Source organism: Pelophylax lessonae, assembly GCF_965119305.1.
Source record: "Pelophylax lessonae genome assembly, chromosome: 3".
Lineage (NCBI taxonomy): Eukaryota > Metazoa > Chordata > Amphibia > Anura > Ranidae > Pelophylax > Pelophylax lessonae.
Window position 1 is genome coordinate 307,927,713 of NC_138770.1, and position 15,027 is coordinate 307,942,739.

Sequence of the window (15,027 nt, forward strand, 5' to 3'; positions counted from 1 at the left end):
CCTGCAGGTGCACAGTTGATTGATAATTATGAAATCACTCCTATTAGACTCACTTTCCCACATGGACATAGTCAAACACACAGGGATTTCTTAAGAATAATAAAAGGTAGGAAAAGGTAGGAATCTGCAACAAAGTTTGTTAGGGGAATGTTTTTTTTTCTACTATAGTGGACTTACTCATCAAGCATTTTTTGTCTTTCACCAAGTAACCTCTGAAGAGGCACTGGCCCATATCTTGGTATAATAATTCTTTTAGCCTTTTTTTTAAACGTATTTATTATTTATTAATTTAATGTTTAAACACTGATTTTGTTGGAGATACCAATAAATATAGCCTTATCGATAATTTGCATTTTTATTCTCGTGGGTGATTGTGTAGGTGGGGCCCCAGTGCACTGCATTGCCCGGGGGCCTATAATGCTCTTAAGATGGCACTGAGTCTGTCACACTGAAGCTGGCACTATCTTTTGAAAAAAGCATTTATGCTGAAACGCGTCAAGGCCACGCTGCTGACAGCCTACCTTTGCATCTGTACAGGGCCGGTACAAGGGGTGGGCGGGAGGGGCGGCTGCCCTGGGCGGAGTATGGGAGGAGTGTGGGAGGGGGCGCCAAAACACTGAAGAATCACCTTTATTCTAAGCTCCTGTGTTGCTAAAACATGTCCCAAATCAGAGCCAACAATGCGCCCATATCTTCTGCAGGCTTCCCGCCCCTTGCTGGAAAGGAGAGAAACTCTCTCCTGGGCACAGGTTTCGTACAGGCTGGCTGGTTGGATCGGGACCGTGAGAGCTCCTGTACAGGTGGGCGGAGCAAGCAGAGCACACTACACTGCAGCCTCGATCACTGCTTTCTGCCCAGCAGACATCGGAGCTCTCCTCTCCTCTCCTCCTCTGCAGACTGAAGATAAGAGACAGATAGCAGACTGCATTTCCTCCTCCTGTGAGTCCCGATCTGTCCTGTCCTGTTTTACACTGTGCAATGCTGTAAACCTGTACTGACCCTTGCAGTGCAGGTTTACTAAACAGAAAGTAAAATGCTTTGAATAGGTTAGGAATATAATGGGACTTTTCAGGCTCCACATACTGTAAATGTGTTCCACATACACACTGTATCTTAATGAAAATCCTGCCTTTTAATAAGATATATTGTGTATGTGGAATACATCTACAGTATGTAGAGCCTGAAAAGTCCCATTATATTCCTAACCTATTCAAAGATTGACCATAAACAAGTGATGTGTTGCAGCCCAACTCCAGCAAAGTGAAACAGTCCACCCTTGCAGTGCTGGGGGATATAGCCTCATGTATATTTTCTCCAGCCAGCTACAGTGCTCTCCTCTACCACCCAAAGTCTCATCACATACCATACAGGAACATTAACCCTGTATGGTATGATTAGGCTGGAGTGTGACCCATTCACAGTTTACCCAGGAGCTCCCGAGGACCAATCACAGCACTGGAGAGAGCCTACTGGAGCAAGGAGTAAGGTAAAGCTGGGTACACATGAAACAAAATTAGTTCGGTTCAGCAGGGACCAGCTGAATTTTGATCTATGTGTGGCCTTGCCTGTTAGAAGCCGCCTGTCAGAATGGGAGCTTCTGTAGAATGGGAGCCTGCTGGAAAACTTTGTTCGATCAGCATTGCAGCCAATCGGCTGTAATGCTGATCAGTGTATTCTGACAGAGAAGAGTCCCCAGCATCAGAATACGTCTCGTGGAGGGGATTTCTTCATCCACCTCTTGTGTGGATGGATGAATCTGTAAGTGTTTTTTTTCAATTCAGCCCACTGGCTAAACCAAAAAAAAAAAACCTATGCATGTGTGCCAGTTTAAGTGCCGAATCACACTATTGCAATGGCAGACATCGCATGTGATTTGCACCACATTGTGGTGCAGATCACATGCGATGTCTGTGCAATGTGATTTCAGCCATACAAACTTTTTGGCTGAAATCGCATCCTATTTGCACAAGAATGGAGCAGGGCCCTTTTTTTGGTTCGCACTGGAATCGGATTGCATGGGTGTTCACACCTATGCGATCCAATTCCTGCACCATTTCACAGTTTGAACTGCGATCTGCGAACCAATCTGAAAGTGTCATCATTACCTTTACATTGACACCCCCCAGAGATTTGCAGGTCTCAGTGTAAACCACTGTGCGATTCTGGTGCAATGCGGGAACCGGCACTGAATAGCAGGGTTTCCCGCATCACACCAGTGTGAACCGGGACTAAGTGGTTTTATCCTAATCCTCTGCTCCTAGAATAAAAAAGTCCCATACACACAATGAGAATATTAAACCATTTTTTTTTTTACATTCTAGTCTTAGGAATATACTGGGACTTTTCAGGCCCCATTGTAAGGGTTGATTTTTTGTTTTTTTCCTGAAGTTGGGATTTAAACGTTTATTATGAAAAAAATTCAGGGAATACATTTGGGTTAGACAGGTATATTAGTTGGTGGTTTAATGTATATATTGAGTGTTTGCATGTATGTATTCATGCATATATGAAATGCCTCATAGGGGTAAATTATTCAGTCCTGACCTTAGCACTCTATACATAGGTGTAATTATCAAGTGTGGTTATCAGGCATGGGTAAAATGATTGGTCATGCACAACCCAGGGGGGGGGGGGGGGCGCAGTTTTGCACGTTCGCCCTGGGCACTGGATGACCTTGTCCCAGCACTGCATCTGTATACGCTCTTTACCACGAGATGTTTGTAAGTGCAATTTGGTGTATTTTTATTTAATAAAAATTTTAGCAGTGTTACACTATTTTGTGCTCCCTTGTTTTTTGGTTCCTTTCTGGCCATTTGACGGGAGTGAGAGCCTCTCTGGTGTGATGGTTCATATCTGCTATCACCTCTTCACCTCAACATCAGTGACCTCAGTCATCCCTTCGGATTATCCATCCATTGTACAACAAGCTGATTTGACTCATATGCTATATGGCATTTTGAGTCCTATCGTTCTGGTGAGCACATTATATCTCTATATCTTGTTTGTGTTGGGATCCAGTGAGCACTTCAATTATCACCGTTGTGGACTGTTTTTTTCACTTCACATATGGGACTGTTGATTTGATGTTCACTTTTATTCATTTTGCAATTTATTTGTATTTACCTTTCTTGGTTTATATATATATATATATATATATATATACACGTTTATATTGCTAGTATTTATTAGCGCTGCACTTTTTTCCACATTTTGCTATTCACAATTTTCTTGTCAGTTGTTTGGTGTAGCAGCTTTTTTATGGTTAGCGCAATATTTTTGCTTTTCACTTTTATCTTCAGGGGAACCCCCTTCAAGGAGATTCAGAAAGGATCAACCTCAGTCACTAGATAGTGTTCTCTTCCATGTCTCCTCTATTTTCCAAAGCCAGCAAGTAACTGAGATAAGCTCCTCCCAAGCTATTTTAAGAGAAAGTAAATTAAACAATCCTCCTCCCTAGAAGGAGTTTAAAAGAGAAATATACTTAAGTGGACCATGCTAACAAGCTCTTAAAAATGATTGGCTGGGGTGGTCTGCCCCAGAAGAACACCACAGATTTTGGCTAATTTTGTATGCAATATATCATTTTGTATAAGATAATTATAGGGGGAAGGGGACGCAAGAGGTGCTGGGAGGTGTCAGAAGATTCACCAAGTGTTTTTGGGTACTGACAATAATATCTTACAGAGATACATGCAGCTTTATTCAATAAAGGTGTACACAATGTGAAATTGGATCTGTTTATGTTGTCAGGATATTATTATTATTAATATACAGGATTTATATAGTAGCAACAGTTTGCGCAGCGCTTTACAACATGAGGGCAGAGAGTGCAGTTACAATACAATTCAATACAGGAGTTATCAGAGGGCCCTGCCCGTTAAAGCTTACAATCTGGAAGGGAGGGTTAAGTGAAACAAAAGGCAACAACTGTGGGGGATGAGCTGATGGAGAAAATGAAAATACAGTTGTTGTTAGGTGTGGGTAGGATAGGCTTCTCTGAAGAGGACGGTTTTCAGGGATCGTCTAAAAGCTAATAGAGTAGGAGATAACTGGACAGATTGGGGTAAGGAGTTCCAAAGGATTGGAAAGGCTCTTGAAAAATCCTGGAGACGAGCATGGGAGGAGATGACGAGGGAGCTAGAGAGCAGGAGGTCTTGAAAGGAATGAAGAGAATGACTGTATATAGGCAACATGCTGGTTAGGCCCACCTTGCTAGGATGTTCTATTTAAGACACCATGGAGTCTATTTTTACTCACATTCAGTGTAAACAGGTGGTAATACCCCTTTTGGAAGGACTTCTCCTTGGGGTGTAGTTAGGGAGACTTTTCCCCTTTGTAGTCTTGTATAAGCGGAGTCCTGGACAGAAGAGCATGGGAACAGGCTACTCATGACTTACCCCGTGTAGGTTTGTAGCCTGAAAAGACAAATGCTTTTTGGACCTAGGCCCAGAGAGAGACTCACTGTAGGGGGACACACGTGGAGAAAGTGAGAAGATGGCAGGACCTTTACATTCAAGTTCTGTTGTATTAATATACTTTGTAGGGGAATGTGGAAATTAGGAAGTTGTGACGTAAAGTTGGAGGTATGTCATCTGCAGTAAAACCAGTAAAAAGCAACTGGTGTGGACATTCTTTTAGATGTGGAGGTGGGCCTCAAGTCAGGAGAAAGTGAGTGATAACATGGCAGAGTCTCTCCCTTTACAGGTTTGTGTCTACTCTATCCGAAGAAGAAGTGGGGCGATGCCCTTGACCAGCATGGATAGAGCTGGTGGCCAATCAGCGTTGCCAACGGTCTCTGTTTGAGATCTTGAAGGGTAAAAAAGAAAAAGGAGAGATGGTTTAATGTTTCTTGACCTATAGTGAGTCTTCTAACTCCTTTCAGCATCCCCTGCATCCCCTTCCCCTATAATTCTCTTGCTGAATTTAGCTACAAGTATTTAGCAGTGGCCAGAAGAAGACAACAAAATGTAAAAGAGAAATTTGTTTGTAGATTTTGATGCTTGGGGATGGTTCATCACCCTGGTACCCTAGGAAATGGCCCACAAATGGCATTATAGTAATTACAAGAAAGAGGAGTTCCAGTTGTTTTTGTGTTTTTATTAAGAGTCAGCAGCTACAAAAACTGTAGCGGGTAACTTTTGATAAACACACTTTCACCTGTCACTGTTCACCCAAGCCGTTCCTTCCCATGGGTTTCTTGTCCCAGCATTTCAAATGTGGGGTTGAAACTGTGGGGCTTCACAGCCGGGAGCACACTGCATGCATGAGCTGCTTTGCGCCTCCTGAATGGTCCTTCAGTCTTCTGGGACCTGTGACGTGTCCCAGAAGACTGCTGGAAGGGAGAGGGAGAGGAGAACTTGTGCTCGAATCACCTAGGTGATCTGAGCGGAAGTGGGAGCGTGTACCTGTCAAAACCAGGTACCCGCTCCCTCCTCAAAAAATTGACATGTAAAATATGGCAGGGCAGGAGTACTTAAAGCGGAACTTGCCCCTTTGGGTGGAGCTCTGCTTTCAGTAAAGGCAAATTTTAGGATTTCCTTGCCCTAAGGTTATTAGGTCTTACTTTACAATATGGACACCTCCTTGCAACTGTAATACTACTAAAAACATAAAATGTTCTCTTTACATTTCCTAAGCTAAAGGCAGGATTTTATATTAGAATTCTAAAGGTATCTAAACATATGGAAACATACCATGTATAATTACCTAAAATCCCTGAAGCCCAAGGATTTCTATTATGACTTTTATAACACCCTCCAACCTATTGCATCTCACTATAAGACATCTTCATTGATCAATATTAATAAGCAATGTGTGGCAGGGGAAGGTTCCAAGTGCAAGTTCAATAACTAAACTTTCTATTTGCATAGTAGAAATGACTAATAAGAAGCCTTTTCTGGCATTTCATGGATGGTTTATTTGAAGGACATGTGTAAATTTTGCACCAACAGTGCAGGTGACTGTTTAGGTTTGTAACTTCATGGCTTATACAAGTAAATCAATGCAAAAAGAATAAGATTGTATAAGCTAAAATAAGAGGTAAAGCATTGTGGTAAGAGAAAAAAAATTGCTATCAACAAAACTTAGATCATCCCTCTGACCAGATATTCTGGTTCACACTGGTAACACGGAACCCTGACAACAAAGTATACATTTAGTAAAGTTTCCCCTGTTTCTGAGGCCTGGCACTCCTGATATAGCCAATTTCTAAAAGAGGCCACCAATCTCTGCTAGCAATCTGTAATGTGTTCTGTCTGTAAACGATGCATGGGAAGAATAAAATATTACAAAACAGACACGCCAAAGTCTTTTTCCCAGACACAAACCTTTAAATATAATGGCTTTTGTGTTGTATATACAAATGCACTGGTAATAGTACATAAAGTCCAGCATTTAAAAAAATTAACAGTAAAACCAATATCACGTACACCTACAGGCTTCAAAAAGAACCACCTTATCTGTCAAATTATAACCATTTGGAAAACTGATTTTTTTTGTCTGTAATTGTAAACTGATATTTGATGTTCTGCCTCTTTGGAGAATTAAGACATTTGGGAACAATAAAAATATGAGAGGAACATAGATTGATCATATCTAGGCAATGCAGAAGAGTAACAAGTGAACATGTTAACTTGGCATGTCCTGTCCAAGAATACTCTATTGGCAGTTTGCGAAACAAAGCATAAAATGGCAATGTGTGCCCTGAATCTTGCAGAGAACACTCATTCAGATCCATTGGTAGGGGGCACTTAACTGGAATAAGAAATTGTTATTATCAAAAACCTCCATTTAACATAAATCTATACTGTACATACCCAGGGAAGCAGAACATGTATACATACAAGAGTCTTTATTTCCAATTGAAATTGTTTTGGGGAAAATATTTTAAAATCTTTATAAATCTAATTTACATAAGTCCTGCGATTTTTTTTTTTTTTTAGTATGTTTTTAGACTTGATTGTTTTTGTTTCAGCCAATAAACAGCTAGTTACTAGAAGCAGGAGAGGCATGCTTCATCCATTTTTTCGTTTTTTTTGTTTTTTTTAGGCACTCCCATTGAAGTTTAAAGAGATCAAAAATGCTTATTCTTCCCTAAAGGAGCTCATGTACTTTTTGAGCTTAGAGCAACAAGCTTCCATCAACATGCTTAAGTATGAATGGGCATCACTGGATATAATAGATACACTATATTACCAAAAGTATTGGGACGTCTGCCTTTACATGCACATGAACTTTAATGGCATCCCAGTCTTAGTCTGTAGGGTTCAATATAGAGTTAGCCCACCCTTCGCCGCTATAACAGCTTCAACTCTTCTGAAAAGGCTGTCCACAAGGTTTGGGAGTGTGTCTATGGGAATGTTTGAACATTCTTCCAGAAGCGCATTTGTGAGGTCAGGCACTGATGTGGACAAGAAGGCCTGGCTCACATTCTCCGCTCTAAATCTTCCCAAAGGTTCTATTGGGTTGAGGTCAGGACTCTGTGCAGGCCAGTCCAGTTCCTCCACCCCAAACTAGCTCATCCATGTCTTTATGGACTTTGGTTTGTGCACTGGTGCGCAGCCATGTTTGAACAGGAAGGGCCAACCCCAAACTGTTCCTACAAAGTTGGGAGCAGAAAATTGTCCAAAATGTCTTGGTATGCTGATGTCTTAAGAGTTCCCTTCACTGGAACTAAGGGGCAAAGCCCAACCCCTGAAAATCAACCCCACACCATAATCCCTCCTCCACCAAATGATTTGGACCAGTGCAAAAAGCAAGGTCCATAAAGACATGGATGAACGAGTTTGGGAATACCTTTGGGATGAATTAGAGTGGAGACTGCGAGCCAGGCCTTCTCTTCCATTTCAGTGCTTGACTTCACTAATGCGCTTCTGGAAGAATTGTGAAACATTCCCATAGACACACTCCTAAACCTTGTGGACAGCCTTCCCAGAAGAGTTGAAGCTGTTATAGCTGCAAAGGATGGGCCAACTCAATATTGAACCCTACAGACTAAGACTGGGATGCCATTAAAGCTCATGTGCGTGTAAAGGCAGGCGTCCCAATACTTTTGGTAATATAGTGTATCTTGAGGTTGAGTGTTCAAACACTTTGGGAAATATGCTTCAGATCATTCAGGTACGAATTGGGTCTCAACTTTGTAAATCACAATATCTCTTTTTGCAGGTTCTACCTGGGGGATTTGACCTTAAGATTTGTGTATACTGAAGAAGGAAATAAACCAATTACACAAGAAGGACATTATAATTTTAAAAAATCAAACCTACAAAGTGCATATTGTACCCACAGTTGTAAGAAAAGGACATTTGTTTTTTTCTTGGGTAATAACAGAAAACTATGGCTAAATGCAGATTAAACTGAAAAAAAAAAATCCTAAAGCATGGATTGTGTAGCAAATATTTACGATCTATTATATCACATTGGGTTTTTTTCTTTAAATCTTACCTTTATCACTTGTTTGGTTGTGAAGTTCCAGCTGTCCAATAGGCTCATTAGTACCATTAACTTTGCTGGCATTCTGACTAAAATCTTCACTGCTCATGAGATCAGGGAACAGCAACGACCATAATATGGAATTAAGTTTCTTCCTTTTAGGATACTTGCCAGTTAGCTTTCTTGGGCTGGTTTTGATTTCCAGAATGGGTCCAGCTACACAAGACATTGCTGATAAAATTATTGTTCTAGACATTAGAAGTAGAAGCTCTAACACAGTGATAAAGGAAACCTAAGGAACTTTTGTCCTGCTGCCTATGTTATTCTCATCCCTGCTTGCTTTTGGCTGGGGTACTTACTCCATATGTTAATACATTTGGTGCTATAAAATGCATGGTAAGTGGGTGATTACCAAAATAATCATCAAAAAATAAAAGGGATATAGATAATATTCAAAGTATTATGAAAGATAATACCTGCTAAAAACTAGTATACCCTTTGCTTTGACATTTCCTAAAGCTGCCGCAGGCAGGTTGTTGTTTTTTTTACATCATTTAGAGCAGGGGTAGGTAAACCTTTTTAGAAGCTGAGATATACCTGGACAACGTGAAGATCTCGGGTGAAAGGGGGGGGCTCTTTGTAAAAAATAACTATCAAGCACCCAATAAAAACACAGCATAGCTTCCTGTGCCCCCAGTCCCACTAGTGTCTTCCACTCCCCTATATATCATCCCCCACAACAGTAGTGCCCTCTACCCCCCCCCCCACAGTAGTTTTCCTTCCCCCCTCTCCCACAGTAGGGACCTCTGTCCCGAACACAGTAGTGTCCCCAGCCCCACCCCCACCAGAAGTAGGGTTCTCTGCCCCTCCTAATATCGCAGTGCCTTCCCCACCAAAGCAGTGTCTTCCGTCCCCCTTCACATCACCCCCCCCCCCAACTGTAGTGTCCTCTGCTCCCCCATAGCAGTGTTCTCTGTGCCCTACACATCACAACCCCCCCCCCCCCCTGTAGTGTCATCTAAACCCCTATAGCAGTGTCCTGTACACCCTCAAAGCAGTGTTCTCTGCCCCCCCAAAGCAATGTCCTTTGTCCCCTTCTCACCCTCACCCCACTGTGGTGTCCTCTCCCTTCCCTCTATCCAGTACCATGACTCTTCCTGCTCTCCGCTTCGCAGTGAAGAGGAGAGTGGCGGAGGCTGGAGGAAGGACTGTGTGCAGGGCTGTGTTTCCAATCGATCTGTCGGCTGCCCGCGGTTGACAGGTCGATCGCGATTCATGGCTTGCCAACCCCCGATATAGAGAAAGATGATGGACGTTTTACAACTCAAGATATGTTGGTATCAGACTTCAAATCTTGCTTTCCTTTTTTACTGCATTTTATCGGACTGTATGGAGAATAAATTGTTGTAATGACTTTATTGTTTTCTACACAAACTGTTATTTTAACCACTTGCCGACCGCCCGCCACATATATATTGCGGCAGGGCGGCTCGGCTGCGCAAAATCACGTATATCTACGTGATTTTGTGCATGCAGTCTCAGCGCTGTGATTAGACACAACGGGAGGCAGTCCATGGGAGGAGCGGCAGTGATCGCCACCGGCCTCCTGCCATCGTCAGAGAAACTGACAGAAGACCCGCCTGCTTATGTAAACAAAGCAGGCAGGGCTTCTGTCACACAGGCAGAGATGTATAGTAACTAAGTAGAACTACTTCACTACTGTACTTAAGTACCGAAAGGCGGTATCTGTACTTTCCTAGAGTAGAATTTTTTTCTCCTACTTCCACTTTTACTTCACTACATTTTTTCGATGATTTCAATACTTCTACTCCGATATTGTTTTTTTTTGTGCTGCATAGTTACTCGTTACAATTATAAAAATTACCACTGCCAGAACAGTAGATGGCAAGTTTCATGAAGCTCAAAACATGTGTATTATCAGCGCATACGAAAATAAAAGCTACTGTATGTATAAATAAAAGCTGCATTTGAAATAATAAAAAACAATATGATGTTCAAACTTTTGACTTCTTTCTTTAATAACTACATAACACAGTACTTGTACTTTTACTTTCAGTACTTGAGTAGCAATTTTGTTTTTCAAAACTACTGGTACTTTTACTTTCAGTACTTGAGTAGCAAAATATTTAAAACAACTACTTGCAATACTTAAGTACAAAAAATGTTGAATACTTTAGTACTTCTACTCAAGTCACTTTTTGATTGAGCACTTCCACTTCTACTCAAGTCACTTTTTGATCGAGCACTTGTACTTTTACTCAAGTATGGGTTTCGAGTACTTTATACAACTTTGCACACAGGCAGAGAGAGATCAGGAGTTTCAGCTAAGCTGAAACCCCGTTCTCTCTGTGCCTTTCACATAGCCCTTCCCCCACAGTCAGTAAGCACAGTTAGGCATACATTAACCCCTTTGATCACCCCCAGTGTTAACCCCTTCGCTGCCAGTGTCATTTAAACAGTAACAGTGCATATTATTTAGCACTGATTACTGTATGAATGTCACTGGTCCCCAAAAAGTGTCAAAAATGTCAGTTAGGGGTCCGATCTGTCCGCCGCAATGTCTCAGTCCTGCTAAAAATCGCTGATCGCCGTCATTACTATAATAAAAAAATAAAAAGTCCAAAAATCTATCCTGTAGTTTGTAAGTGCTATAAATTTTGCGCAAACCAATTTAAAATACGCTTTTTGGGATTTTTTTACCAAAAATATATACAGTAGCAGAATAAAAATTGGCCTGAACTGATAAAAAAATTAGATTTTTAATTTTTTTTTTTATTGGGAATGTTTTATAGCAGAAAGTAAAAAATATTGTGTTTTTTTTCAAAATTGTCGCTCTTTTTTGCTTATAGCACAAAATCTAAAAACCACAGAGGGGATCAAATATCACCAAAAGAAAAGTCTATTTGTGTGAAAATAAGGACATCAATTGTATTTGGGTACAGCGTCACACGACCATGTAATTTTTCGTTAAAGAAACGCAGTGCCGAATCGCAAAAAATGGCCTGGTCATTAGGGGGGCAAAACCTTCTGGGGCTGAAGTGGTTAAATAAAACCTATTTTGGACTGAACTTTATTTTTTTTAATCAATGTTTAATTTGGAAATGCATGCTATATTCTGTAAACTATTCACTTGAAAGTGTATCTCCTAACATCTAAGTACCAGAAACAACAGTGTTAACCCAATTAAAGTATAACTAAAGGCAAATCGTTTTTATAGTTTTAGATAAAGTAAAGAGGGATAAGAAAACCTGTCAGATTTTTATTGTTGTCTGTGCTTCTGTTAGGTAGATTCACCCTCTCTATTTGTCCTCTTTACCATTATCACCAAAAGTGAAAGAAAATCTAAATTTTTGGGTTGTCTCCAGAACAGGAATAGGGAGAAAATGATCCACTAGTTCTAGTGATCCTCGTCACAACTCGGGATTTCCTCATTTTATAAAGATTTCCTTTCTCTTCTTGTTTTGGCCTTTGGACAGGAAGTGAAGGAAAATCTCCTCAATGGGACAATAGGGGGGAAAAAAGAAATCGACAGGGGCCATACCCCTCCCTTACTCTATTCAAAGTGAAAAAAACTGTTTTGGTTTTAGTTCTACTTTAAATGTTGTCCTTTTATTTTAAGTAACCAACAAAAAATTACTACCAAAAAACATTACTGCGACTTTTTTAATGTGAGGCCCTTAAAGTGGATTTAAGGGCAAACCATTTTTTTAGTTTCAGTTAGGATTTGAAAGAGTCAAAACCCCTGTTTGGTTTTATTGCTGTCTGTATCCCCACACCTGGTATAGAAATTGAGAGGACATCCAGAATTTTGAGTTTTACAGGAGCAGGAGGAAAGTAAAAATCTTTTAACCACTTTAAGACCGGAAGGATTTGCCCCCTTCCTGACCAGGCCCTACTTTGAGATTCGGCACTGCGTTATTTAACAGACAATAGCGCGGTCGTGCAAAGCTGTACCCAAATAAAATTGATGTTCTTTTTTTGCCACAAATAGAGCTTTCTTTTGGTGGTATTTGATCACCTGTGCGATTTTTATTTTTTGCGCTATAAACAAAAAATTAGCGACGATTTTGGAAAAAAAAACAATATTTTTCACATTCTGCTATATAACATTCTCAAAACTACATATTTTTGGTAAAAAAAATCGCAATAAGCATATTTTGATTGATTTGCACAAAAGGTATCGCGTCTAGTAACTACAGGAAAGATTTATGTCATTTTTATTGTTTTTTTTTTACTAGTAATGGTGGCAATCTGCGATTTTTTGCGGAACTGCAACATTGCGGTGGACAGAACAGACTCCTAACTGGCATTTTTGACACTTTTGGGGGGACCAGTGACATTACTACAGTAATCAGTGCTAAAAATATGCACTGTTACTGTAATAATGACACTGTCAGGGAAGGGGTTAATACTGTTGGTGATCAAGGGGTTAAATGTGAGCCTAGGGAAGTGATACTAACTGTGGAGGGGTTGGGCTTTTGAAATGATCACAGAGACATGCGATCCTATATAGCAGGATCACATAGTCTCTGTGATCATTGCAGGTGGAAGGACGGACGGCTGTGTTTGTATCAGCCGTCCGTCCTTCTCTCTCAGTGGGGAACGAGCGCGGGTGTCAGGCGGCAATCAGGGCCGCCTTCCCGCTGCATCGGCTTCCCCGTGACGAGCCTCCTGAGAGCAAGCGACGTACAGCAACGGCGATTTGCCTAGGAGCGGCTGCCTGCCGCCGAATTAGTGTGGTGGGCGGTCGTAAAGCGGTTAATGGGGAAATCTGTTCTGGTGAAAACTGTCTAAGGGCTAACTCACACAATGTGCAGTGACAGGCTTTTAACCACACTGCCAATCACCACTAGGACGCACAGAAAACAACTGTTTTCTGCATAGGCGTGCGCACTGGGTGTGCCGGGTGTGCCTGGGCACACCCTAATCACCCTGTGTCTGTTAGTGTAGCTGCCTCCCAAGATCTCCATCTTTGGCACTGAGGGTAGTGAGATACTTGGTGGAGAGGCGGCTGTGCTGTTGGCTCCAGCAGACAGTGAGGCTGGCCATGTGTGCGACACTGTCAGGTAATGTTACTGCTTGCAGGGAGAAAGACAAGCTGTCAAAACTCAGCGGTGATGTCGGGGATGGGCGGGACCGAACAGCTATCAAACACCAGCCAATGGGATGGGGTCTGGGCGGCTGCTTCATTTATGTGGCTCCGCCCCTTTCTTAAGCAGCCCAATCATTGGCTGGTGTTTGACAGCTGCTTGATCCTGCCCACCCCTGACATCACCGCTAAGTTTTGACAGCTGGTCTTTCTCCCTGCAAGCAGCTACATGACAGTGACTGTGTCACACACACAGTGGGGTACCAATAGGGGGGCGCACTGGGGGGTATCAGCCAGCGTCCTCTGAGAGATCCTGTATGGCAGTGTGAAGGCATCCGTGCTGCAAGCGGGGGGCGGAGACGCGGCGGGATGAAGGGGGCGGAGCTGCGGCGGGAAGAAAGGGGCGGAGCCTCGACTGGAAGAAGGGGGCGGAGCCTCGGCGGGAAGAAGGTAAGTGCCCATTGCCCAAGTGTGTGTGCTCTGTGTTGGATAGGAGGAGGATGGGGAAGCTGCATATAGAGGAATTCATCCTTCCTGCAGCTGCTGAATAACTGATTGTCCTCCTCCCCCTCCTGCAGGAAGAAAGGTGAAAGATCAATTCCTCTATATGCAGCTGCCCCATCCCCCTCCTATACAACTTCCTTTGCTGGCCCCCCAGTGCTCTCTTAACCCCCCCTCCAGTGTTCTTATCCCCCCCTCAGTGCTCTTACCCCCCCAGTCTACTAGACCCCCTGTTCTTTAGCCCCCCCCATGCTCTTCAGCTCCCCACAGTGCTTTTTATCTCCCTCCCCCCTATGCTCCCTGTCCCCCCCCCCCCAGTGCTCTCCACCCCCCTGGTTTTCCCTGCCCGCCCCCTAAGTGCTCCCTTTCCCCCCCAGTGCTCTCCACCCCCCTGGTTTTCCCTGCTCGCCCCCCCCAGTGCTCTCCACCCCCTGCACCTTCCAACCCCCCTACAATGCTTTGCAAACCCCCTCTTAATTCTCTCCTGTCCCCCCCACCCACCGTGCCCTTCACCTCCTCCAGTGCTCTCTGCTTCCCCTGTGCTCTCCGGCCCCCCTAGTGCTCTTCTATCTTCTATCATGTCCTCAGTCTCTGACCATCTACTGTATCATGTCTGCAGTCTCTGACCATCTCCTGTATCATGTCTGCAGTCTCTGACCATCTCCTGTATCACGTCTGCAGTCTCTGACCATCTCCTGTATCATGTCTGCAGTCTCTGACCATCTCCTGTATCATGTCTGCAGTCTCTGACCCTCTCCTGTATCACGTCTGCAGTCTCTGACCATCTATTGTATCACGTCTGCAGTCTCTGTCCATCTCCTGTATCATGTCTGCAGTCTCTGACCATCTCCTGTATCATGTCTGCAGTCTCTGACCATCTCCTGTATCACGTCTGCAGTCTCTGACCATCTATTGTATCACGTCTGCAGTCTCTGACCATCTCCTGTATCATGTCTGCAGTCTCTGACCATCTCCTGTATCAT

General features: G+C 42.8%; 1 protein-coding gene across 1 annotated transcript in view; it reads right to left on the reverse strand.

The window, feature by feature from the left end:
- The window catches only part of LOC309549007 (uncharacterized protein), a gene marked incomplete at its 5' end in the record, with an annotated part of 83,089 nt that overhangs the window by 11,092 nt on the left and 56,970 nt on the right, over nucleotides 1-15,027 (reverse strand). The window contains one exon of the mRNA XM_082248948.1: nucleotides 8,446-8,649. Coding sequence (XP_082105074.1) covers nucleotides 8,446-8,649 — 204 coding nt within the window. The remainder of the gene's footprint in view (nucleotides 1-8,445; nucleotides 8,650-15,027) is intronic.